The following is a 25,365-nucleotide window of genomic DNA, read 5'->3' on the forward strand; positions in this document are numbered from 1 at the left end:
CTTAATCTTTTCCTTGCCTTCCGCTTGAACTCGGTGTCCTTCCGATGTCATATTTCCCAGTGTTACTCTTCAAAGCATTAATTTTAACTTTTCTGACTTGCGTTTACACTTGGCTGGATGGGGCAGAGTAGGTTGCAGGTATCTCTGGAGTTTGTCTCGATACAGTATACGTGGGAATTGGGCAATTTCTCTGAATTTCTGCCGTGAGCCCCAGCCTCACTGCTTTTCCGTGGACGCTGTTTGAGTTTCCTGCTGCTGTTCTTTCTCCATTTAAACGTTACGAAGTTGTTGACCAGGTTCCGTAGAGTTCATGCTGTCTGCCAAAAGGTGCTTGCCCAGCTGTAATCGGGTTTATTAGGAGGCTAGACAGAGCCTGCACGATAGTGCTCCCACGGCTCCCACGATTGCTGTATCCCCAGGTGACCTCTCTGGAAGCAGATCCGTCGGCAGCGCTCGCCTGTTCGTCCCCGCAGCCTGCTCCTCAGCGCTCGGCTGGGGCGAGAGTGCTGTGCAGATAATCCCATACGTCTTCCAAATATTTACACCCCAAAGCACGGCTGCTAACGTCAGTCCTTTTGCTGACCCTTAAAGAGAGAAGAAGTGCTTCTCCCTAAAATCCCGGACATTATTTATTTAAGGACTGAGACTCCAAATGCTTGTCTGGGTTCTGCTGTTGAGCACCTATAGCATTTAAACCGCGGACTTCGCCAGGCAGCAGAAAAGCAGACGGGCTGAAGGAACTTCCCTAGTGACAGTAGCATCCGTCAGAAGTGTTAGGTGAATCAGTGACTGACGTTAAATCTCCATCACTTTTTTCCATAAATCACATTCCCTGTGAAGCCCCTACTAAGCTTACATTGGAAGCAGCTATGTATTTACAGTGTCGTGATAGCTTTCCCTGTTGTTCTTCTGCTGAGGAGGAGCAAAGTGCTTCTGCAGAGCACATTCATTTTGCCTGGACAACAGCACATTTAGAAAGGCTTGCAACGTGTTTGTAGCCTCTAATCCAAGAGACAAGAATGAGCTGTCTCTGCTCAGAGGATCTCTAATTGGATTTCTGCATCTATTTAAATTAGGTTATCATCCACTTGGCAGGTTTCCTGCTTATTCCACCAGGGTGAAGTCCATCTCTGTAGCAGCTATCAGTGACTTGCTTCTCCAGGGCATCTAAATGCAGTTCTCTGTCTACATGTTCATCTATCACTATGAAGCCATGCAGACCTCCAAGTATGCTAATAAACTTTGGGGAACTGTTTTAGTTGCCATTTAGCTAGACTCCTGATACCTGCCTCCAGCCAGAGCTCGCTGCTTGGAGCTGCCACGAGTGGAAGTGTGCGTGTGTAATTGCTTGATGGATGGAGAAACTCTTGTTCTAAAAGTAAGTAGGTGGTTCTTTTCAAGATACACTGTTGCGACCTTCAAGATGTGTTGTCTGGATCTCCACAGCTCAGTCTTGCCAGCTGAATCCTCCTGGAGGAGTTTGGGAGTTCGGGTTGTTGCTTCATCCCTTGGCATTGTGGCATATGGCTACATATGTTTTCTCTGCTATTTCTGTTGGTGTGAAAAGTCTCCGGCACAGTCACGCTGGATGTGAGCACCAAAACTGAGAGATGTGTGAGAATAACATCCCTCAAAAGACCACTATTTTCTGGCCAGGCATGCAACCATCTGAGAGATGTCCTATTCCTCTTCACCATGCCCTTGCTACATGTTTCCATGTTTTTCCAGGCTAGCTGCCCACAGCTCACACCGTTCCCTTCACCTAAGGAAGTAGCCACTCAGCCCTGTTTGGAGGTACTGGTAATGGTTTCTCAAAGTGAAGCCTGTGTGGGAGTTCCTGAGAAGTGTCAGCCATTTCAGAAGTAGGCAAATTGTGGTTGGTGAGAGATGACTTTCCCTTACTGAGAGTGCCATTTTCCAGTATCTAAAGCTGTTCTTTTGTAGGATGCAAAATACTAGCCTAGAAAAGGGTGGTAAATTAAGATATGTGGGGTGAGATGTTAAAATACTGCGGTTAATCCCCCCCAAAAAAACACAAACCATATCACTTGCCTACCATATTTTTATCCAAACAACACTTTTCAGTGTAGCTGAAAGGAGAGTTTCGCATTCTTTTCCTTAAATTATTTTGCTTCTTAAATATCAAATGCCAAAATAAGATATAATAAGCAACAGTGTAAATGATCTGCATGTTTTACTGATATATTTAGAAATCCTAACTGGAGCTGTCTGATCGACACGTTCTTGACAGAGCTCCTCTATTCTGCAACTATAAGTCGTGTTTAAATACAAGCACACTGTAAATGTGGGGTTTATTTTCCTTTTTTTAAAGATTTAGATCAGGACACAGTTGCTTTCCCTGTTGCTAGTCTCTTTAATCAAAATGTCAGTTAAATTTTTTTTAGTGTATTCCTCTGAAGAACATATTTTTACATCCAACTGTGCAGTAGCGGTCTCAGCCGAAAATGTTTAAGATCCCGCTCAGAAATTTTTTCTTGCGACTTGAAGACATGCTGGGGGCTGTATGTTGTGGGAAAGGCAAGTGCTATGAAAAAATCAGGAGTATAGTAAAACGTTTCCATGTTCTTCAGTCCTGGGCTTGAGTCCTACTCTATTTCCAGTTGGTTAGTCAAAAATAGCTCTCTGGAGTTATATTTAAATTTCCCTTTAAGAAACATTTAAAGTGGTCTTTATCCATAGCCAAAACAAATAGCTAATGTAGAGTTATTAGTTATTAATGGCATAACAGTACCAGCAAGACTGAGATTTTTACCAAAAGGTCTTTTCTGTAGTGCTCTTCTAATATGGAACGTGTGCGAGTCTTAAAAGAGGATCCATTTATTCATTTGGAGGCTTTATTGGTTAAAGACATTATCCAGTATTATGTACTCCAGAAAGCTGGTGTTTCTAGTGCCATGCTGTCATGCAAAAAGTGTATGCTGCCTTATCCTACAAGTGTTTGTTACTGTGCTGCCAGGCTTTAATGCAAAATCTCCCAGGGCAGTTGCTGAGGGAGGCCTCCACCTTTCTATAATTGACTTGTCAAAAGTAATTTTTATTACAACATAAACGCTTTTGTTTCAAAACTACCTTGCGGCAGAGTTGAAGTTGGTGGTTGAGGGATCAAATAATAATCTGAGTTCTACTTTCTGTCTTCTTTCTTCTGCAGGAACTGAGGGGATACCTACAATAAATAACAGTGCAAGGAAGAGATTTTAATTGCTGTCTTTGTTGACAGTCATTTTGTTATCACTGAAGCCTTTATGATTTTTAAGCTGATATTTTTAGACCTCTGTTCGTATAACTAGCCATGTGACTGTATTCATAACCAGAAGCAAGGCGATAAAGATTCCAGATAAGTACGTGGCTGTGCAGGAAATACAGGCCACTTGGTGGATTGAACGATCATATAGCAAGCAGCAGCAGTTTTATGGCAGGGCTTTTGTGTCTGTATATTACTGGTTTTTGGAAGGTGTGGGCTTTTTTGTGCTGAAAGGAGCATCTCCGAAGAGAACTTCTAAAATATCTCATGCAAATGACTTAACTTGACTGTTCTGAAGTTGCTGTCCTTGGGGATTAACCATACATCCTTCTGTCAGAGGTTGTGTTCTGTTGGTGGTTAAAGAGAGGATATTGAGGTCTTCTTCCAAGAGCAGTACATGAGCATATGTGCTTTCCTTACATACACAAGGGCTTAGAATCAGTTAAATAAATGCACTGTGAATGTGGGCTTTGAGCAAAGAGCTTTCCAAAATCTGTGAGAAGTTTGTGGTCTTTGCTTCTTGTGTCAATTAGAATGGATCCCCCAGTATGGAATGGAGGTATGTCCAGGCATAAGCAAGAGAAAAATTCCTAAGAATTTTATTGAACACTTCTTGCAGTGTATTTGTATCCCACTGAATAGCTTCTGGAAAGCTGGAGCAGGCCTAATGCTTGCCTGTGTTTTCTCTTTTTGGAAAGAAGTGTTTTTTTTCCATAGCCACATTTTGTGGAAGTAAACACTTTCAAACATTTCATGGTGTGTATTTTAAACAGACGATTGTTGTAGGAATTGCCTGGGCTCTTGTGTTACCCATTATATTCTGGTTGAGAAGCAGTCAGTGTTTTCCATGTTTCATACCTATTGAAATGAGCTGAACTCAGTGGGAAGGTATTGATAGGGAAGTTCCCAAAGGTAGAGACTGGGCATAAATACCTACAGATAGTCTTAATATATTTTAATTGTTGGTTAGGTATAAACGATGTACATCTGTTCTGTTTATTTAGCACATGTTACAGCAATGAAGGAACAGACCAAGAAAGACGCTATTGATCCTAATAGTGCTGAGCAAGCTTTACCCTATCAGTGTAAATACCAAGTCATCATCTTGTAGGGAGCTGTACTTCTCCTGCTTTAACGTTCAGCCCTGCAGGTGAGCTGCCTCTGGTCAAATGCCTGTAGTTGTTTCTCTCCTAAATATGGTGCTTTGGGTCATTTTTAATAGTTTGCAGACTCTTGATGGGGGAGGCTCTACAAAAACAGTTATCCCCACATCAGCATTGCCATAAAAGTTCCTAATGAAAATTTTTCTTTAAAGTTCAGAGGGAGGAACAGCTAAGGAAGGCTTCTTAGAAGAAAAACAAAACAAAACAAAAAACAAACTGTAGAGTGGTAAGTCAGTACAAAATGTATATATATATATATTTTTTAATTTTTCTTTTTTCTTTGGAGACATCTTCCAGCCTGTTTGCCTACTACATTGCTTTTCATTTTTCTTCTTTGCATCAGCCTGATGGTTTAAAATGGTTTTGGTACATAGCTGTGCTGTTATGAACACAGTAACATTCAGATCTGCTTCCAGATCTTCTTTGTTAGCGTTGTTTAACTGAACTCTTGATTCCTTGTTTTTCTTGATGCTCCTCTGTTCTCCATTTGAGCCTGAGGTTCATCCTGACTCTGTTGCAAACTGATGCTGTTTGTATCCATGCAGTTCATGTCAAAGAAGGCTTTGAATTTCTGTAAGCTTCCGTAGGTGTGTATTGCAGTAGCCTTCCCATCTGCCCTTAAATTCATCCTTTCCCTACACTCAGTGAGCAGTTTTTTCCAATGTTGAAATAAGACCTTTTGGGACAAAGTTTAACTTTTTGTTCTAATATTTATTTTACATGCTTGAAAGTACAAATCTAGCCTAGAGAATGTGTATTTTTGCTGTGTGTTAAGAGACTGAGATGACTATTAATTTTGCTCTTTGTAAAATGTAAATTACTGACAGAGTAACAAGGGACTGTAACACAGGGTTTGGTGTATTGCTGTGTATGCTGCAAGTTACTGTAGCATTAACTTTGCTTCTTACCTAGGGCTGTGTAAACATTTCAGATTTTGTTGCGTCTGCTACAAAGCAAAGTTTTTATCTTCTGCCTTCATGTTAGCTTGTGTAGCTGACAGGTGAGCAGCAGGGTCTTGAGCAAAATTCTGGGTCAGATTCTGCATCTGACGGCCACTGCAATAAAGTCCCAGCCCATCTGCTGCGACAGAAACTGTGGATGCATGTTTTGCAGGCATTTTGCTGCTCCTGAGCTGCTAGTCTGCCTTGCTGGGGGAGCTGGTAGTGTTGCTGAAGTCAGGGGACTGGGGTAGTCTGGTAGGGGGACTGGTAGGGGCTGGCAGCATGCAAATAGTGCAACTTTATATGCTTTTCTTCTGAGGGGTGTTCCCAATCAGGCAGGCCACTTGGTGCATAGTATATATGTTTTTAGCAAGCTTCTTAAGGTGCTTTTTGCATGACTTTTGCAATTAGGATGCAATTAGCTTGTTCCTACTGTTGCCTTATTAGTTACTGTGGTGGGCTTAAACTCATTTGGGAAAGAATGTGCCCCAGAGGATGGTGCCATTGTATTTTATTTATTTTTTTAAACTGTTCACCTAGTTCCTGTTAGTTCAAAAGCTAGTTCTAGCTTTTGGTCATAATTTTTTCATAAAAACAGTAATTGCGTAGTGCCAGATTCCCACCTCTGGAGGGTAAAAGATGACAGCTACTACTGTCTGCTCTGAATGACCCTCTCTCTACATTAGGAGCCATTCAATTCAGCACCAAGTAAATATTCATGAAAATGTCCCGTTCCTAAAGCAGGGTCACTTGGAAAATGTCTATTACATTATAAATATTGTGGACTTTTCTGTTTGCAGCTTCTTTCTGTTAGAAATTTTAATCAGAAAATGCAGACTAAATGCTCTTCAAAAGGAAAGATAATGAAACCGCTGCATCTTATTTAAACCACTTACTTGAAGCAGTGTATTTTTGGCCATTTTTAATATCTTTTTGTGTACCAATAGGTAGTCTTGGGTATTAACACGTCTGTGATAGATGCAGTCTTCAAATACTAACAGTTATGAATAAGGAATGATGCGGTTCAGAAAATTTTTAGTTATGGCTCCGTTGTGAACTATAAGCTAATTTATATGCTTTTAGTTTCATTTCATATAAAAACAAAAAGAAAAAAAATCTATTTACCTGAAATTTCATCGGGGAATTACATTGAAAGAAAACTGTGTAATAAAATAATATGTAAGTTGCTGAAGGCCTCGCATGTGCGAGTATGCGGAGTGGTAATCTACATTGCATGAATAATTTTTTAAATTATTAGACTTACGAATATTCTCTTGCAGGGAACTATAGAGTAAATCTTATTGTAGTTATGACAATGTATTTTTAGTATCAACTAATTTTCAAATATGTCAAGCTAAGCTTTGCGTTTTTGGGAGGATGGATGGAATATTTGCAGAATAATAGGTTTGTGGCTTACAAACTACGAAGCATAGTTTGGTTTGATGTGAATGCGCTGGAAAACCTGGAGTTTGGTTCATGAGGTGCCTGCTCCTTCAACAAGCACCTCCTGAGGTGTTTTTCTGCCATATCAGGTTGCCTGTATTGGAAGTCTCATTTTAACTAATCATCCTTAAATAATAATACGTGTTTCGGTTGTACTCACATGTGACTGAGTATGTATGCAGTCTGCTCTATGGAGATATTGAATTCTAAGATGCTGAGGTGTGGCAGGGATGAAACTGCTGCTAATGTGACCGGTGTGCTTCTCCTTCTAATGCCTGTGTATTTTTGTTGTTAAGAGCATTTGGATGACTTGGTGGGCCTCTGAACTTTAATTTCTCCATTATTTCTCTGTTGAAGGGTAGAGGCTTTTGAGGCCATGTAGCTGTTGGTTCAGATGTACCCCTGGGGTTTAATCAGAATATTGTTGGGCTCACAAAATCCCCAAGCTGGTTCATCTCATGTATGTTCCGCTGCTTCTCCCCAGAATGAACTTGCAGTCGATTTTCTTAGGCTCTGTGGTGCTCCTTTGCTGTCATGTAGACCAAGTTTCCCAGATCCTTTCAAATCCTTCGCAGTGCTTGATTCCTGTAAGAAAAGCATCGCTTTCTTGCTGTGGACCCCCAAACTACAGGGGTGGTCTGACACTCACCATGCCTCAATTCCTTATGGACTCTCGTGGGCATTCTTACAAACACTCCGCTTGAAAGGCTGGCTTTATTTTATCAGGCAGAAAGCCTCATTTTGAGCCTTGGAATGAAAGAAATGGCTGAAATTGTAATGCTGGTTGATATGACTAATGTGAAAGCTTTTATTATGCTTTCTTCTTCAGCATGCTGTTTGAGTAATGCTAATAATTAGTGGCTTTGTTATGAGGGTTTCGGGGCCCTGTGGGGGTGGCTGAGACCAGAAGAGCAGTACTTAGTCAAGGCACAGCACAGAAAAGCGTAGCCATGCCATAGCACAGAAGGAGCGAGTGAGGAAAGCGGGTATCTGTCATCTAGGCAGCCTTACGGATTGCCGGCTTCTTCGTTGCTGAAAGCAAAAACAGCACAGACGTAGCTGTTCTTTTTGTGGCTTTGATTGGCCTGCACAAGGAATTAGAGTGATGGTGTGTGAAGTTAAACTAAATTTCTGGAGACAATCAGGTTTCTGCAGCAGTCCGAGCCCGTGCCTTCCTGCAGACAGTACTTGAAGGCCAGCCTGCTTCACATCCCGTGTGGCAGGGGGTCCGTGCTGGTGGCCTTTGATGCCTAGTTGTACATTTTGTTGAAATAACTCCAAAGCTATCGAACGCATAGAAAACATTTTAAATGTTGAAGGATTAAACCTGTGCTCTATGTAACCTTGAGGCTTACTTGAAAAGCACCATGACAGGGGCAGAATGTCTGCAAGGCCTACGGACTGGTTTGGGCTTCTGACAGCCCAGTCCGGTTCTTTTCCAGGAAGCCGTGATCCACTCATGGATCCTGTCCTTGAAAGACTTGTATCATACTCATATTTCAAAACCACAAAACTCATCGTAATGCATAAGCTCTGCAGGCAGCTGGGCTACGTCCATGTTAGCAAACAGTTCAGAAATGAAGCACTGAGGAGCCGGTGTCCACCCGTAGGTGCTTTGAGAGGCTCTAGTTTTGTCTGGATGTTGGTTTAGCATCCTCACTTGCTCATTTGCACAAGCTGCTGCAGGGGCCTTTAGGAAATGCCATAGTGTGATAGTTACAGCCTGAAGGGAAGCTTGGAGGCTCCACCTGGGTGTGACCGATGGTGTGACAAACAGTGTAGTTGTTGAGACTGAATCTCAGGAAAATCAGGGGAAACACTTCAGTGGTTTTGTTGCTCATTTCCTGTCATAGCATTACGCTCACGGTGGCCCTTCAGCAGCCTGGGCTGGTGGGAGGTGTCCCTGCCCGTGGCAGGGCTGGAATTTAGCGATTGTTAAGGTCCCTTCTGGCCCAAACCCTTCTGTGACTGAAGAGAATGTGTGGGTTCTACTATGTACCCATCTGGACAGTCTCCCAAAGAGATTTAGATGATGAAATTTGTGTTTTCATAAGAACCTGTATCCGTATAAGTTCGTCACAGTTTAGAACTTTGGACTCTTAACCCCATTGCATGCCAAGTCAGAACTGCATGTATAATTTTGGGCATGCTAATATAACTTTTAAATTTCCCAGTTAGTCTTCCAAGAAATGAATTGGTGATGTTATTCCTGTAATAGTGGTGCTTCCTCTGTTGAATGTGATTGTCTTTGGTATTTGATTAATACTCAGGGGATCACTGCAGTATCACACTCTTGTATCCTCCAGTTTGTGTCATTTAATAGAAATATAATAAACTACGTAATAAATCCTTGAACTTCTTGTTTGTACAGCCTTTCAGTTTTGTATATGGAAGATATTTCAAGTAGCTCTGTTATTCTTTGTGTTATAGATGTAGCTAAACTCAAAGCTAAAAGGGGATCTTGCAATTGCCTGAGATCTATTTTCATTTCAAAACTATCTAAAATTATTTACAGAACTAGTTACAAGATTTTTTTTTTAAACTTCTCTACAAATGGATTTCATCAGATTTCGAAGGAAAAAGTTTGGATTTTTTTTTTCCAACAAAATGGTCATTAGGGCGGGATGTGGTTGTGCTAAACTTCATGTGGTATTATTGAGCTTAGTGGGTGGACAAATGGATAAATCTTGCCTTTTTTTTTTTTTTCCTTGCAGGTCCAAGGAGCTAATAAAGGAAGCAATCCTTGACAATGACTTCATGAAGAATTTGGAACTGTCACAGATCCAGGAGATTGTGGATTGTATGTATCCCGTGGAGTATGGCAAAGACAGCTGCATCATCAAGGAGGGAGATGTGGGTTCCCTGGTGTATGTCATGGAAGGTATGGTTGAAAATGCTAACAGTTCTTTTCCTTTTATGCAACATATGCAGATGAAAGCTGTATTTCATGGGAAAAATCATTTTGAAGAAAGAGGTTAAAAACGTTGTCTAAATATGGCTGTCGAAGAATTGTGTGGACTACTTTTGCCTGGAAAATTCCATACCAGAAATGTGTGCTTCCCTATATAAAGAAAGAGGGTTAAAGCTCTTAACCCAGCACTGAGATCTGTTGGAATAAGCCTCCATTAAATATAGTTCTTTGGCTTTGAGGCAATATCAGTTCTTTGCTGTATACATTAGGGACGTAACAGAAATAATGGTGTTATGAAAATGGGAAATCATGGTAAAACAAGTAGAATGTGGTAATAGCTTGCTACCTTATAGGGTATTGAGAGAATGAGCTTTTAAATAGTGTCAAAGCATGTGGGATCTCTGCAGAAGCAATGTGTTTCATGATAGAAAGTAGTATTTTTCTGCCTTGCGCACAAAATAAGTGTATCATCTGCAGTTTAGCATGTCTGATTTGTCACAGTACGTGTCGTGGCAGGGTTCTGTCTTCCTGGTGGAACATGAGAGCAGCAGTGGTGTTCTGTTGTTCCTGGGAGCCATCAGGTTTCTGAAAACCTTTTAGCTGGATGGGTGTTGACAGCACTCTGCTTTTCCAAAACGTCAGCTATTAGCATTTTGTGTTATTCTTTCCAAGTTCTCTAAGTTTGTATGCTGAATTGGGCATATTTTATGTGTATTTTCACAGGAATTCTATGTTCATCTATAGGAGTTACTGAGCTTGATCAAGCCTCATGTCCATTTACTGTTGCATCCCTTTTCTAGCATCTGATAGTGTTGTGAAGAAAACATTGCTGTTTTAATTTGACTAACACAACAAATAAGTTGTTGGTTTGATTTGGTACAATACACATGAATAGATGCTTACAAAATCTCTTTGTGCTGCTGACACACTTGCAAGCATTTTGACCAGATAATACACAACTGGAACAGAGGTTTCCTGCTTGCCTTTTGAGTGAATATGAGAAAACTCCAGATTATGTATAATTTGTGTGTTTATATATATTTCTACATGCACAAATAAATTTCTTAAATTGTTCTTTTAAACAGAAATATTTTCAAGGCAGTAAGCCATTCTTTAAACATGGTTTCCTGCCAAAGTCTTAATGTTGTATAGTTGCAAATGGTCTTTAGTAGTTTCAGAAAACAGCTTTAAGGTTTTGCCCTTTTAAGGTTAAATTCTTTCTCAGGGCACAGCTTTAATTTCATTAGCTTTTAATATTTATACATTCTGCACACTCAAATGGTATTTTGCATTAGGAAGTAGTTAGTGGGAGATTCCAAAGCAAACAATATGTTCCCACCCTAGCATTATGTTGGAAAGATGTAGGTTTTTCGGTCCTACTCCATTTGAATACAGAAACTATTTTGATGAAGTGCAAGATCTGTCCTACCGGTAAGAACATACTGTTTTAAAACAATACCTGAATATTATTTTTTTTTCTATAGTGAAGTGTTTTTGTAGTGCAGTTTCTTATCAGACAGTTCTGCGTTTGTTTGCCAAAATGCCATCATGTCAGAGGCATGCTTGTAGTGTTTCTGCTGCATGACTGCTTTTGGATGTTATGTTCAGCATTGTCCCTTGGATAAGCCCTATAACAACAGAGCGCCTTCACAATGAGCGCATACTCATCTTCTGTTGTGTCCTTGCATCCGTTGGAGAGTATTTTTGGGGCTTTGTGAGCAGACCTCTTTCCACCATGGCTTGGAGTGTTGAACATAGCTGGGTACTCAGATGACTGTTATTTGATGTATGTGATGGTGTGCTACTGCTTTGACTTCCCTGAATTTAAGAAATGTTTCTAACTGTTGCTTCAAACTCTGTCCCCTGATTCTTGTCTTCTAAAACAACTGTATGTGGAAGACAACATTGTGTCATTTGGGCTCTTTAGCTTATCCTTGCTTGTCGGGCAGCTCCCTGTGTATGAGGGCATGACTTGGCTCTCCCCCAGTATTTGTTCAGTCTTGTAATTTAATTTAAGATTATTTAGATAGCTATGTAAATATGCATAATGCTTTACAAACAAAATTATGAAGAGTTTATAGTCTTCGGTTAGACATAATGCAATGAGTGATGATGAAGTAATGGAAATGGGAGATGATGTTGTCAAATGGGATGGGTTATGGTTATGACAGCAGGCTCATTTGCTCATTTTGGCTTATCACTCTATCTCTTCAATTATTAAACAGACAAAAAACTACGACCAACTACAACTTTATTCTTTATAGAGTTCTGCTGGAAAAACCTGTCTTTATGAAATTAGTGAGACATATTTTATTTTCTCAAAAATTGCATAAACACTGCGAATGTTTCTTCCATGTATTCCTCTTTCCTTCCTTGCTTGGGGTTATAAGTGTGATGAATATGAATTAAAATTACTCATGAAGATAATTTGATAACCAGTACTATCAGGCAAGATGCTAATTTATGATTTAACATTTAGATAGAGCCTCTTACCAGAAGTCTGAGATACATTGGTGATGTTTCCTTAGACTAATTGTAAATCATAATTTAAGTAAGATGGATTTGAAAACATCCATCACTTTCACTGTTACTTTCTGCATTCTCTTTTATTACTGTAAAGCGGCCATAGTCTCCATTTTAAGTTTCTGCTTATCCTTGTAAGGCTTATTAGACCTGAATATTCTGCTAGTCTTGGTGAGACCTTTATAATTATGATCCTTGAGTGTTTTGGTTCTTTGACCTGGATGTTAGAATACTTACCTCTGTGACACTTGCTGAGCCCAGGGAATCTTAAAAGGCTGAATAATGATGAGTGTTAAAACCCAAACTCTTCTTTCTTTACTGTAGCTTGATTACAATTTCTGAAAGTAAGTCCAGACTTGCTATATTTTTGGGTGGAAATGGCTGTAGCGCTGTACCTCAGCAAAGTGTCAGGAGAAGTCTTGACTCTACTTTCCCATGTTCTCTTTGGTTCTATCAGAAAGGTAATTCGCTGCTGCCTGATACCAGGTTTGCACGAACAGTCACTTTCATTCATGCATTTGCCCATTAGTACCCGTGATAGCAGGTTTGACTCCTTGTGTTCTTTGTCCTATTATTTTTACCTTGTGTCTGGTGTCCTGCCCTCCTGGTATTTCTTTTTACGATCAGGAGCCAGAGCAGCGCTGGGTTACTGAGGTGAAATACTATCAGAGGGAAAGCAGCATAAGGTTGAAAGAGAAAATGTGCTCTCCATCTCCAGCATGCTGTTGTCCAGTGTGAAGAGGGTAGGAGCATGGCTCTCACGTGTACCATGCTTCAGCTGGATGACATTTTGTTCTTCAGGCCCAACAGGAGGGAAACATCCACCATTGAGGAGCTCTTAATCTAAACACCCTCAAGCCTAAATGTTCACTGATCAGGAGCTGGCTTTAGAGGGTGTTTGTATAGAATAGCTCTTCAGTTGGGCACGGCTAAGCTAGATGTGCAGTTAGTTACCATGTTGAGAGGATGAGACTAGTAATATTCTCAATCACGTCTGTAAAAGTAGGTCTAGTAGACTTCCCGCTTTTGGCTATGTGTCTGGACTTTTGGACTGGCTCTATGTTTCTTCATTCAGAATTTTTTTTTGTAAAGGCTTTTGTTTGTTGTTGTTAAAAAAGTTATTGAAATACAGGCAGGATTTTTAAGTGGAAGATTACCTGGTTTTCTGGGGGACTTCTTCACGGGCTTTCATGAGGTACAGCCGTTAGAAGCTACCTAGCAAGAGCTGTGCTTGTTGGAGAGCCCTCCTGGGTCACTCTCTAGGACAACCCTGCTGCACAGTGCCACATGGTGTCCTGAGCACGAAAGCCTGAGGATCATTGCTTCTCGTGCAACAGCCAAAAACTGCTCTTATAACTGTGCTTTGAAGGTGAAAATTAGTTGTGGTATAAGTAAGTATTTATTCTGGGCATAAACTGATGGAAAAAAAAATACCAAGCGTGCTCTGACCACCTACAGCAGAGGCATGCCTTCAGGGTGTTTGAAGCTGATATTGAAGAGAGGGATGAGTGATGTTGTAGCTTCTGCATCTGAACTAGTCTATGCTGGCACTCTGACTGCAAGTAAAGCAATTTTGAGGATAAAATAAGCTAACCAGAAATACTGCCTTTTTGTTAGTAAGTATGCTGCTCATACATACTAATACGAGCAGATGTTGAACAGACTTTTGTCTTATTATTTTTTTGGTCTGAAAGAAACCTCAGTTTTATCTCTGCTGGTCAGTCATATTCTGTCTCTAGAATTAGGCCATTACCTCCAGTTTTCTTTAAGGGGAAAAGGAAAAAGTGTTATCCAGGCTCATGTTTTGCAGGTTTGGATTGGTTGTCTTGAAGCCTTTTTTGGGTATTGCATTTCTGAAACTTTCTGAAAGCACTTAAAAATGTGAAAACCTGGAAAGGTCTCTTTCTGAGAGATGCATCTAGATCTGTACCGTGTTGACAGCCTTGAGTTATGTGTGGGTGTTACCTCACACTAATGAGGATAAATGTGATATCCCACATCTGAAACCAAATGTTTCCTCTTGCGCTACCTCTCTGTCTGAACCTGTCAACTGCAGGATGTCGTGTTTGATGGCTGCATTATGAAAGGAAAATATATTGGCAGAGCTGTAGATGAACCAGGTGACAACGTAGAAGTTTTGGGCTCTCATGTGGATAACAGTCATGCCACTATAAACAGTTAAAATTTTTTGTTCTGATTTTTTTAGAAACTATATTATTAGGTTTACAGAGCCCTTCTTTCATGCTTGTTGCTATTCCGATGAAATATTGAAATAAGTAACAGAGTGAGTTGTGTGGAGGGGATTTAAATTACTTGAATGAACTATTTTGCGGCTTATCCTTTTGTGTTGGCAGTGGGGGCTGTAAAATCCTCCCTGATTGCTTGTCCTGCAAGTTGGTACTGAGGTTGCAGCCCTGCCAACACCCATTGGGCTCCTGGCACTGTGGGGATGAGAAGGGAGGAAGCAGTTTTCTGAGAGACCATGCTGGGAATCAGCCTGTGTTTTCCCCATCCCATCTTTTAGAGCAACATTTGAGAGGAAAACCCACTAAATTTCATTTTACTTTAATCTTCAGTCAAGGAGATTCTCCTTTGGGAGACTTGGTTTTGCGCTTTGTTCTTCATAGCTTCTCCAAAGCAATGAAACGTCTAATTGTGCTTTCTCATGGGGATGTGGGGTTTGGGGAGTTGGAGACATCATGGGGAGGAGCGCGTTCCTAGAAAGTGCAGGATTTGCAAGCAAGTCAAGCTCAGGGAACACAGAGGAAGATAAATACAGTCTCTGCAGCCATTTGAACTACAGAGAGAAATGCAAGAGGCCCTAGAAGATCTGCCGTCAGAGGCAGCAGAGCTGTCTGGTCTCAGATGAGATTCTTGGGATCTTAAAGCAACTCCTCAGTCTGTTGGAATTTTTGTTGCTGAATCAAAAACCAGAGTAGGCATGTAGATACTATCTGTCTTCCTCAAGACAACTTGCTGCCGCCTGCGGGTTATCACAGCTTTTGCCCAAGTTTTCTGGTACCATAAGGCTTACCATTAATCTGCTGGTCAGCATGCTTATCCTTGTTCTCATTTCTGAAGGTGTGCTGGATGGAGTACATCACCCCTCTCTCCTATTTGCTTTTGGCAATTATGCGGTTACGTGTTTTTTGTTTTGTTTTTAATGGGAGAGTGATCACTGCAGACTCTTGGCTACTAAATGCGATCATGCACAAATACTGCATTCAGTCTGTCTTCGTGTCACCTCTCTCTGACCCTCTGTTGTCTCTTTTGGACTAGTCTCAATAAGAATCTGATTTAATAGGACATAATTGCTCTTCTAGCCCTAGGGTCTTCTGAGTCAGTTCCTTCTCTTCTCAGAAAACATTTGGTTGGGTTGTTTTTTCTAAACCAGAGCGAGATGTAGAACAGAGGCCCATGCTGGATTTAAGTGGACTAAATGCCTTTGCTCCCAATTTCTTTTGGGCTGGGGCATCTTGCGCCAGTGCTGCGCGCTGCAGTGATGTGTGGGGAGGCTGAGCTGAGTTCATGCAGGTGGGGACCTGCCTGGCTGCCGTGTGCACCCAAACAGTGTCCTCACTAGACTTTCTCAGGGTTGGTGGCCCTTCATATCGTTTGTGGAACCACGAAGTTGCAGCTTTTGTGTTGGAGGACCCAGACAGTTTTCAGTGCTTTTTCCAGATGCACTCCTTGTAACATAGCTGGGTATTCCAACTTGCCTTGCCACCTTTCAGCATCTCCTGAAGATGCTTGGGAAGGTGATAATGGGTGCATCCACTCTAATTGGGGTTTTTCCTAACGCAATTGAGGCACTTCTACTTTAAAAACTTACGCTGCCTTTCAGTGTGTGTGTTTTGTGCTCTACCTGAACCTCTAAACCTCTTTTCAAGAGGGTTGGATCTGCCTTCCCAAGCAAACATCAAAAAATAGCATCTCAAGGCACAGATGTTAGGTGGCTCTTGAGACTGGAGAGCATTTATTCAGTGTCCATAAGGGGCTGTGTGTAGGAGGGAGTCAATTAGACATTTGTGGCAAAATGGGGTTTTCTGCACAGCATGCCAACAAATCAGTACCCTCTGCAGAAGCTGTCTTTCACTGTACTTCCCACTGGTTTTGTAAAAACGTACTGTGGCATTAGTGTCTTCTTCACTTATCTGTTTAATGTCTTCTTTTTTTATTTTTATTTATTTATTTATTTATTTTTCATCATGCTGGAGTTCGGCACATTTTTCCTGCAGTCTGAGATACTGTTCCTTACTGGAGGCCTGCAGCCTTCATGGGTTTCCCATTCATGTCTTTGTTTTTCCATGGAAGTGGTTTCATGGCTGTTTCCTCTGGGAAATTTTCTTTCCGTCGTTACTCATTCCTCTGTACATCCCCATGTCCAGCACTGAGACCACTGGATATCAGGGCAGGACCTTTTTGTAAGGCTTACTGAGCTTAAGAGGTCCTGTAAGACTGATGCCTTTGCTCTTGAGGTTCCCCTATTTCAGAGCAAGCTTTGTTAGGACTTGTTGGAGGCAGAAATACCATGTGTCATTCTACCTGTGTAAGACATCTCAGTAGCTTCCAGTTGGAAACTGGCCTTTCGTGGTGCCAGCATGTTTATAAGAGTTGAAGACCATCCCTTGGGCAATGTAGATGTGCTAAAAGATTATTCGTAGAGCTCCCAACAATAGGACTTTACCTAAGGGCCCAAGGAGCAAGGGAGTTTGCCAGCTGCGTTCCTCAAACTTGCTGTCATTCATTATGTGTGTTCACATCTGGTGCTGCATCCCCTCTAACTCAGAGTCCAGGAGAAGAGTCTGTAGGACATAGGATTGAAGAGTGAGATCCTAAAATGCTTCTGGTTGCTTCGCTTTCACCTTTTGGTGGGTATTTCACTTGAGGATTTCCATGGAGCTTATCCCACCTCTTTGGTGGTGAGTTTTTTTTTTCCTACCAGTCATTTGATGCTTTTGGGACTGTTTTGTGGTCTGCCTGAGTACTTGCAAAAAACTTGGTAATGTTACATTGAGCCCTGCTCAACAAGAACACTTTTGCTGTTTTTGGCACTCTCCAGTAGCTGTACTTGTATCACTTGCCATCACAATACCATCATGCCCCTGTCTGAGGCGTGAGATCCCAAAAGACAGCTCGATGTGTGTGCTAGTGTCAGCTGTGTCCTGCTTGGGAGTACTCAGAGCATTTTGCTGTCACCTCTTCAGTGGCGTTAATACCCCAGGAGAGTACTTAGGAACTGGCAGCTTACGAACAATAAGAAGGTTGCCATGTGATTTTGCTTCCTTTTTGTGGATGCAGTGTGAAAACGTAGAGCACTCGAGAAGTCTCCATAAGGTATCCATCGAATAGAGAAGTGCCTGCATGTTTGCTGCAGCAGTCTGCAACTCCAGCTAAATCGGCTTCAGCACTTCACAGGGGGCTTCACGTGTCTTCATAGGTTCCTGTGAATTATAAAAGTGTCCATCAATGTGAAGGTGGAACAGAAACCTGTTTTTTTTCCAGGATTTCTTAAACTATTGCTTTCAGAAATTGAGCATTGTTCCAACTGCTTCCATTTGGAGTTACTACAATTCAGGATAAAATTTGATCATTTTTTTCCTTCCCCTCTACACCCCAAAGTAAAAACTGTGGCTATTTACTGGTTAAAAAATCCACAAGGAGGATATCTCACCAAAGTCTTTTGCCATAAGTAGGCGAAGTGTGCACTTTGTGTGGCTGTTGCATTGAGATGGCTTGGTTTTGCTCTCTTGAGGCCCAGCCTACAAGAGCACAATTACGGATGCTTGTTGCTCTATTTTTTCAAATCTATTTATCAACTTAAAACTTGTTTCTAGCAGTCTTCTGGGATAGGATATATGAATGTTCAGCTGCTGTGTTCATTTACTGTGTGGTGTTTGAGAGCTTTCTGTATTGCCTGTCTCTGAGAGAAATGGGGTGTTTGTGCTCTGTTGTTTTCATATGTAGTACAATATAAATGCAAGTGTTCTAGCTTTATCATCTCGTCACTTTAATTCTACAGTGTCTTAGTAATTAACACACCTAAATGTAGCTATTTACTCATATTAGACAGGAAAAAGTAAATATTTCTTCCACTTATATCATGAAATGTTCATGAGATCAACTACGATATGAAATTGTGATTGTCACCGTGGCAGTGTTTTATAGGCGGTGATTGTGTTCATGATCAGATGTAGTTTGATATTTGTTGAGTATAAAGTAATTATATTTAAAGCTACAGAACTAACTCTTTGCACTTAAATGACTGCACAATAAGAACAATAGGGGTCTATAAACATGGTACTGGAATATTGCTCCAGTGGGTCACTGGAGATACTCTGATTTACCCTTTCTCCGGAAAAGAACTCCAACAGAACAGCAAATTGTTGTGTGTGTATGTATATTTGTGTGTGTATATATATATATATATATATATATATATATATATATATATATTTTAGGAACTCATATGAAAGTAATAGACTTGTTGAATCAAAGAAAACCAGGGTTTATGGAAGGAAAGATTATAATGTGTTATTAGGGCAGTGGGAACATTCATTGTCACCTGAACCAGGATTTAGGAAAGAAGGTCTGAATAAATCTCACAGGTATTAGCATACGAGCTTGCAAAACAGAAATACAGTTTAGGCAGGAGTAACACAGTGCTGTCTGTGACCACCGTCCTGCAGCACTGCTAGCTAAGGCGCTTCATGAGGTGAGCAAATAAATCAACACAGACAAGCTACAGGTTATGTACTGACCTCTGTATAAAGAGCAAAGAAACAAACAAAACCCTAAACCCTATATAATTTATGTTAAGTAATTGCACGGTGTTGCACTTAAATTCTAAGGGTATTATTTGATTAAATAATTCCTTTTCAGTCATCAAAACCTAACCTGTGGTTCATTTAAGCCAGTATTTGGTACCAGGGGAGGAGAAAATGCAATCAAAGCCGGGAGCTAGTGACTTCAGACCTATCAAATGCTTCCTTTGTAGCTATCTATGTGATAATATTAATAGTAAAACCACTTCAGGCTTCTCAAGGTATTGCAAAATTCTGGTCAGTGGAAAAGAGGGAAGTGTACAGTAATTAAAGTCTTTATGTGAATCCTGTCAAGCACCTGAACAGCTGAGTCTCAGATCTCTGTCCTCATTCAAGTCATGCTCTTGGTGTGAGCTTACCCATTACATTCAGTGGAGAGAACTGCCTGGCAGGTTCTTAAGCAATGCTTTAATAATTTTAGTGTCAAGATGACCTGAAAATATTTTCATTTTAAAAATCAAAGTCCAGCTTTCTTTGGGATCCGCTCGTATTCACATTTATGGCTCTTGTTCTCAGTCTCTTTGCGGTGTATTATTGAACAAGGCTGGAGCAAATTCAGCAGAAGCTGCAGTCTTCATTGCTAGGGAGGAGTATTTGGAGTTTATCAAATAGATATATTGTCCTGTAAATGCATTCAAACAGCCTGGTTTGTCTGCGGGCAGTTAAACATTCATTTTCCCCATTTCAGGGAAGAAAATGCATAGGTGTAACCGCTTAAAAAAGGGCTCTCAGTGTAGAGGAAACATAATTGAATGTATGTTCTCCTCACGTAAGATCATAGTTGTTGATGGGCTATTTAGTTTTCTATTTCTCAGCAGTTATGCAAAGACTGCTTTTGTCCTGAAGGAGGGTTTTATTTACCAAATAAATTGGTTAGATAAAGTCTCATTCATTTTATTAATAGCAGCTGAAAAGGGAGGCACAAATGGCTTTGTCTCCCCCACTGTTCCATGATTCCCTTTTACTGAAACTACCACAACTGCAATGTAAAACAAAAGGGTTTTTCATCATAATAGTATACATGAAAGTGCTTGGATTTTGACCTATGTTTCTGCCCATTAAAATCCATGGCTATACAATTTAGACTATGTATGCAGATAGAAAGACTCCAGTGTTAGCAATCCAAACTATTATTAAAGGAACATTAGAGGCAAAATGTTCTCTTTTGTTAGGCTTGATTTGTTTTGGATTGCTTGTTTGCTTTGAAAGCTGATCTACAAAAAACAAGAACTGGTAGAACCCCCTGCCCTTTCCTAATGCTCTAGGTTTTACAAAGAAAGCTCAAAATAAACAATCTGGGGAAGAGAGAGAGGCTTCCTGCTTCTTGCTTAAACTGGAAATTCGGGTCATTTCTACTTGTAAGATTTATTATTTTTTAAAGTAATCTGAAGTGGAAAATGAGAGAATAAAAACAGGACAATGGGGGAAAGAAGGGGGTTTCTGGTCTGTAGAAATCCAGTCTCTCATACTTGAGTTATACAGCGTGCTGTTACAGATCAGTCGAAATGGAGGGGATGAAGGTGCTTGCAGCATCCTGGTGGGTGAGGCCTGCACCATGCGGGTTCTGGGTGCGATTCAAGTGGTAGCTTGGTCGCAGCTGTCCCACGCAGCAGTGGGTGAAATGGGGAAACCCAGCAGCGGTCCTGAGTCACAGAGGCAAGATTTCAAAATATACACATACACATACGTGCTCCTTGAGTGCTTTGCCCTGGTTGAATACACAGGGGAAACGCAGGTGAAACTTCATCTCCCTCCTCTTCGCAGTGGGAACATCTCCCATGGCTCTGTTTAGCCAAGTTTCTCTGCAGAGCAGAAGTCTGAGATGGCAACATCAGAGAAAGAGTGGAATGAATGGGAATAAGGTCAGGGAAGTGGGGAGATTTTGTTGTCCTTCAGCAAAGTTTTCTTATTTTTCTTTCTGTTTAATACATTGGTCCTAGTCTCAAAATTTTGTGTAGCACTTGCAGATGAGTCTTGGCGAAAATGGAGGATTTTGCTCATGGGAAACTGATACGATGTCTCCGTATCTAAAAGATTTATGTTTGCAGGGTGTTCTTCTAAAATAATGGAAATTACAATGTATCCCAGCAGCTGCTATTCATAGCACATCTAGGCGGAGATGCTAATTAAATGCAATCTGAATACATAGGAATTTAAGATTGAAAAACTAATAAAAACAAGATGTTTTGCTATCCTTTTGCTGAATATTTTTATAGCCTCTCAGTTCTGACTGAAAACAGCTATTTTGTGAAGCAACTAGAACATGAAATAACTCCGGGTAGGCTTTCTCATATTAAAAATAAAAGCAGAAGGTGAGGTTTGAGATGATGTGGATCTTGAAAAGCAATAATCCTGTTGTAGTTATGCAGCCGCATCCTTCCTGTAGAGATTCACAAGGGACTGTTTATCGCTGCTGAATTGATACAAACTCTTATCTTGAAGTGGGAGGAAACTTTAAGTTCTTTTCTGCTAATGATGCATAGCGTTACAGGTTTCTTCAAGCTAATCATACATTGTGGTGCTTCTTGCTCTTTGTCAGCCTTCACCTCCTTTCTGGTTTTGTCATCGTCCTTGAGAGGATGGAGGGGGATAGGAGCTTCTGAGAGGACTTCGTGCACAGCTGGGTGAAACCTTATATAAACGAACCTTTGCAGGGTTTTGAGCTCAAAACATTGTGTTCTTGCCCAGGTCCTCCTGTGGCAGTTGCTGCCATTGGAAAAATAAAGCCAAATTCTAATACTGATAAAAGAGCTTCAGTGGGAAATAACAGCCCATGGCAAAACTCTGCTAACTTTGCTACTGCAAAGTGCTGTAAAACTTGTGAATCCTGGTGCAGACATCCCTGGAAAAATATTCTTATGGACCGTGGGCTGGTTTCTGTCCCTAAGCCTGGTGGTTTTCCAGTTTGTAGTAATCCATAGGGGAGACGCAACCCAGAGGTTGTACAACTTTTAGGTTTGAGCATAGACCTTTGTTATAGCTGGGTGGTCAATGTGCCCTAAAATGACAACAATTTCCAGAGATCTCCTTTAAACACTGGTTTCCTGTGTTGAAATTTGGACTGAACTAAATCAGTGGAAGATCTTTTTTCACCAAGGAATGTGTTTATTCCCAGTCAGTACAAGATAAGAGAGGAAGGTGGTGTTCTTGGTAATGTTTATCTGGAGGGAACAACTGGACCTCAAGAGCTGCATGATGAATGAAAAGAGAGGAAGTTTATTTTCTGCTTTTCTTCAGCAGCTCCTGCTTGTTATCAGTTGTCAGCTATCTGCAGTACATTGTTTTCCTTTTTGGAAAAAACAAGCCTTTTTCAAGACCCTGCTTAGTTGGAAATATTTAACACTGCAGGACTAACCTAGCTCATAACTGCTGCTCAGAGGGTAATTTATTTCCTAGTCTTGTGCTTTGTTATTGAACAGATCGTGACTGTTGGGGAATTCAAGCATTTTTGTTTCCTTAGCTGCTTTTGGTGATGGTTGGGAAAGCTGGAGAGGGCTGAGATGTCCCAGCAGGTTCTCTTGCTGCTTTGTCCTTTGAATTTTATTGGTAACCTCAATTTTCCATCTTTCTTTTGCAAAATAAATGTCTTATTTAACTGTTTGAACAAGCAAGGCGGATGTTTCTTACTGTAAACCTGTTGGGAAGGAGGCCAGGGAATCAAACAGCTAAACACAGAGTCCCAGCATAGTCCCAGAGTTGTTTTTTTTTTTTTTTTTTTTTTTCCTCCTCACAATTCTGGAGAAATCGGGGCCTCAGGGTACACCTCAGCAGCCCCTATTCCTGCTATGGGGGAAAGCATAGTGCCCCTATTCCTGGTCTGTGGGTCAGAGCCCCGTGGATTGCAGCAGGATGGCCAGGACCATGACCTCCACCATAGCAGAAGGCATGTCGTCCCGTTGGCTTGCTTTCTTCCTCAGCTGGCCATCCTTGTCACCAGAGGGGTTTTTGCTAGATCTTGCAAGATACCTGCTCATTTTCTGAGCTGGAAGTTTGCCACCAATCTTGAACATTTATGTCAAAGGACAAAAATAAAAAATAATGCTCATAGTAAGCAAAAGCTAATGGGAATAAATGTACAGTAGAACAGTGTGTTTATGTGAGGACATTCCAAGATGATTTTTTAAACACTAGTCAGGCTGAGTCGATAAGAGCAGGGGAGGGCTTTACTAAGATAAACAATGAGATAAATAGCCTAGGTGACAAATGTCTGAACAGTTAATGGGCTAAAAATTCTTGCTGGACTTTTATTAGCCCTGAGGAAGTGACGAGGATGATGTGTCCTAAAAATATAGTTTTAATTTTCCAATACCTGTGACTTAAAATTGGCATTCAGGAGGCCTTTTCCATAAATCTTGCACTGTATCGCATCATGTGGAAAAGAGATGTACTGAAGGCTTGTTTCACTGTCTTGAGATTTGCTATGTGCTGTATTCACAATATTATGCAGATCAGCTGTCAAACTGTGGAATATCTGAGTTAAGAATTGTTCTGATCTGAAACTAGAAATCAGTTAAGTATTCGCTCTAATATTACAAATTTTGAAGAACTCCATAAGCAGTAGAAAGAATCCTTGTATGTAAAAGGTTGCCACAGATGTCTGTATTCTGTTTCAGCAATGTGGTCGTTACAGCATCAGTATTAGCTTTTCTTACAGTCCTGCCAGAGACTTGGTTAGGTTGGGCTCTGGTTGTTTAGGATGTTATTCCCCGTAACGTCATTTTACAGAGCTGTTAGTGAGAGGGCGCACACTGCTGACCTTGCAAGCGTGCTCTTCAGTAAATGCAACATGCCTTAGCCTTGAGACTCTCCCATAAACCCTGCATATTTTCCTAAACCTGAAGAAATCCACCTTTAGGGTAAGTAGAAAAGTAAGTAGAGAACAGCATCTTGTTTCCATCCCTGTGTGGGAGACTTCGGCTTGCTGACCTGTTTAGATGGCCCCGTGTGGAGTAACTGGGATTTTCAAAATGCCATAGGGAAGTACAGGAAATCTTTCCCAAGAATAACATCCTGAAGCTATTAATAAAGGTTGGGAGACGGTTATTCAGAAGGCAGAAAACTCTAAATGTGCCATTGTAAGTCCACCAAAACAATCTCGTTAATACAAAGGGTTTTTAAGAAGAAGAAAAAAATACTCAGTATTTACATTTTTCATATGAAGTCACATCTAGAAAAAAAATGCAAATTTAATCTGGCAGTCTGAGAACAGAACTTTTCCAAGGTGCGCTGCAGTGAATTGGTTACTCGATTGGCAAACAACTATTTCTAAATTACCCTCCTTTCCCCCTCAGAAGCAGCAGCATCTACAGCGACAAATGTCAGCGTATGGAGAAGTGTTACTTTGTCTGAATGGCAGAGGAAGAATGAAGCCTGTTTGCTGATGCCGCCTCCTTATTTCGTAGTTTCTTCTCAGATAAGCTTGTGGGGAGGTACTTGAAGTTGGGTTTCAGTCGTGGGGTCACCATGCTTCTGTTTTTGCTGTTACGGGGCATTAAATGGAGCATATTCAGTTCTGCTGTCAATTAATGAGCAGCTTTGTAGATTAATATTAATGTTTTCTCAACAGAAACCCCTCACTTCTGCAAATAAAATCAAGAAGGAAAAAAAAATTAGCTATTCAAAGCTGTGGTAGTGATTTAAAAATGATCACAGGAGGAAAAAACTCATTACATAAACCAGGGCAGGCTAAAAAAGGCACAACTGTAGCTCACTTGACACTTCTGAAATTCATAACTAATACATGCGAATGCTGAAAGTGTTGACTCCTGACATCCTGTGCTGGTGGAGGAGTTATGTGCTCTGGCTAATAGCAGTGAGCTCTGGGATAAGGCTTTACCTTAACCTTTTTGTAGGTCACCCACTTGCTTCATGGCCATGGGCTGGCTTGGCTTCCCTGATCCCTTAAGTGCTGTGAGCGGAGAGCAAGCTCTGCTCCACCCTGGCTTCTGCAGCCTCTGAGCCTCCTTTTTTATTTTTGTAAGAGCACAGATTGAATTTTGCTTAATTTAGCAGTTAAGAAAATAGTTTTGGGGTGCGTAAACTGAGCACATTTACTAGATACGAGCCCTCAAGGCTAGATCTGGGAAGCCCACGCTTCTTGGTACAACACTTGATGAGTGTTGAGGCTGAGGCAGAATGGGATGTTTACTTTCCTGAGCACCCCTTTGTTTTTAACAAAAATTTATTTTTAATAAATTAGGTGTTTATACGTATGAGGAGTGTCATACACAGAGTGCATGGCATGATTGGGCGATGGAAATGGGGAAGCTTGGTGCTGATGCAAAGAAACAGCTCTAAT

General features: G+C 40.9%; 1 protein-coding gene across 4 annotated transcripts in view; it reads left to right on the forward strand.

Annotated features, from left to right (window-relative positions):
* Positions 1–25,365, forward strand: part of PRKG1 (protein kinase cGMP-dependent 1) — a 450,310-nt gene that overhangs the window by 45,815 nt on the left and 379,130 nt on the right. For all 4 annotated transcript variants that reach the window (XM_038180896.2, XM_038180894.2, XM_038180893.2 and 1 more), the window contains exon 2: positions 9,524–9,690. In XM_038180896.2, the coding sequence (XP_038036824.1) occupies positions 9,567–9,690 (124 nt within the window). In that variant the 5' untranslated portion in view covers positions 9,524–9,566. The remainder of the gene's footprint in view (positions 1–9,523; positions 9,691–25,365) is intronic.

This window comes from Anas platyrhynchos, chromosome 6, assembly GCF_047663525.1.
Source record: "Anas platyrhynchos isolate ZD024472 breed Pekin duck chromosome 6, IASCAAS_PekinDuck_T2T, whole genome shotgun sequence".
NCBI classification, from domain to species: Eukaryota; Metazoa; Chordata; class Aves; order Anseriformes; family Anatidae; genus Anas; species Anas platyrhynchos.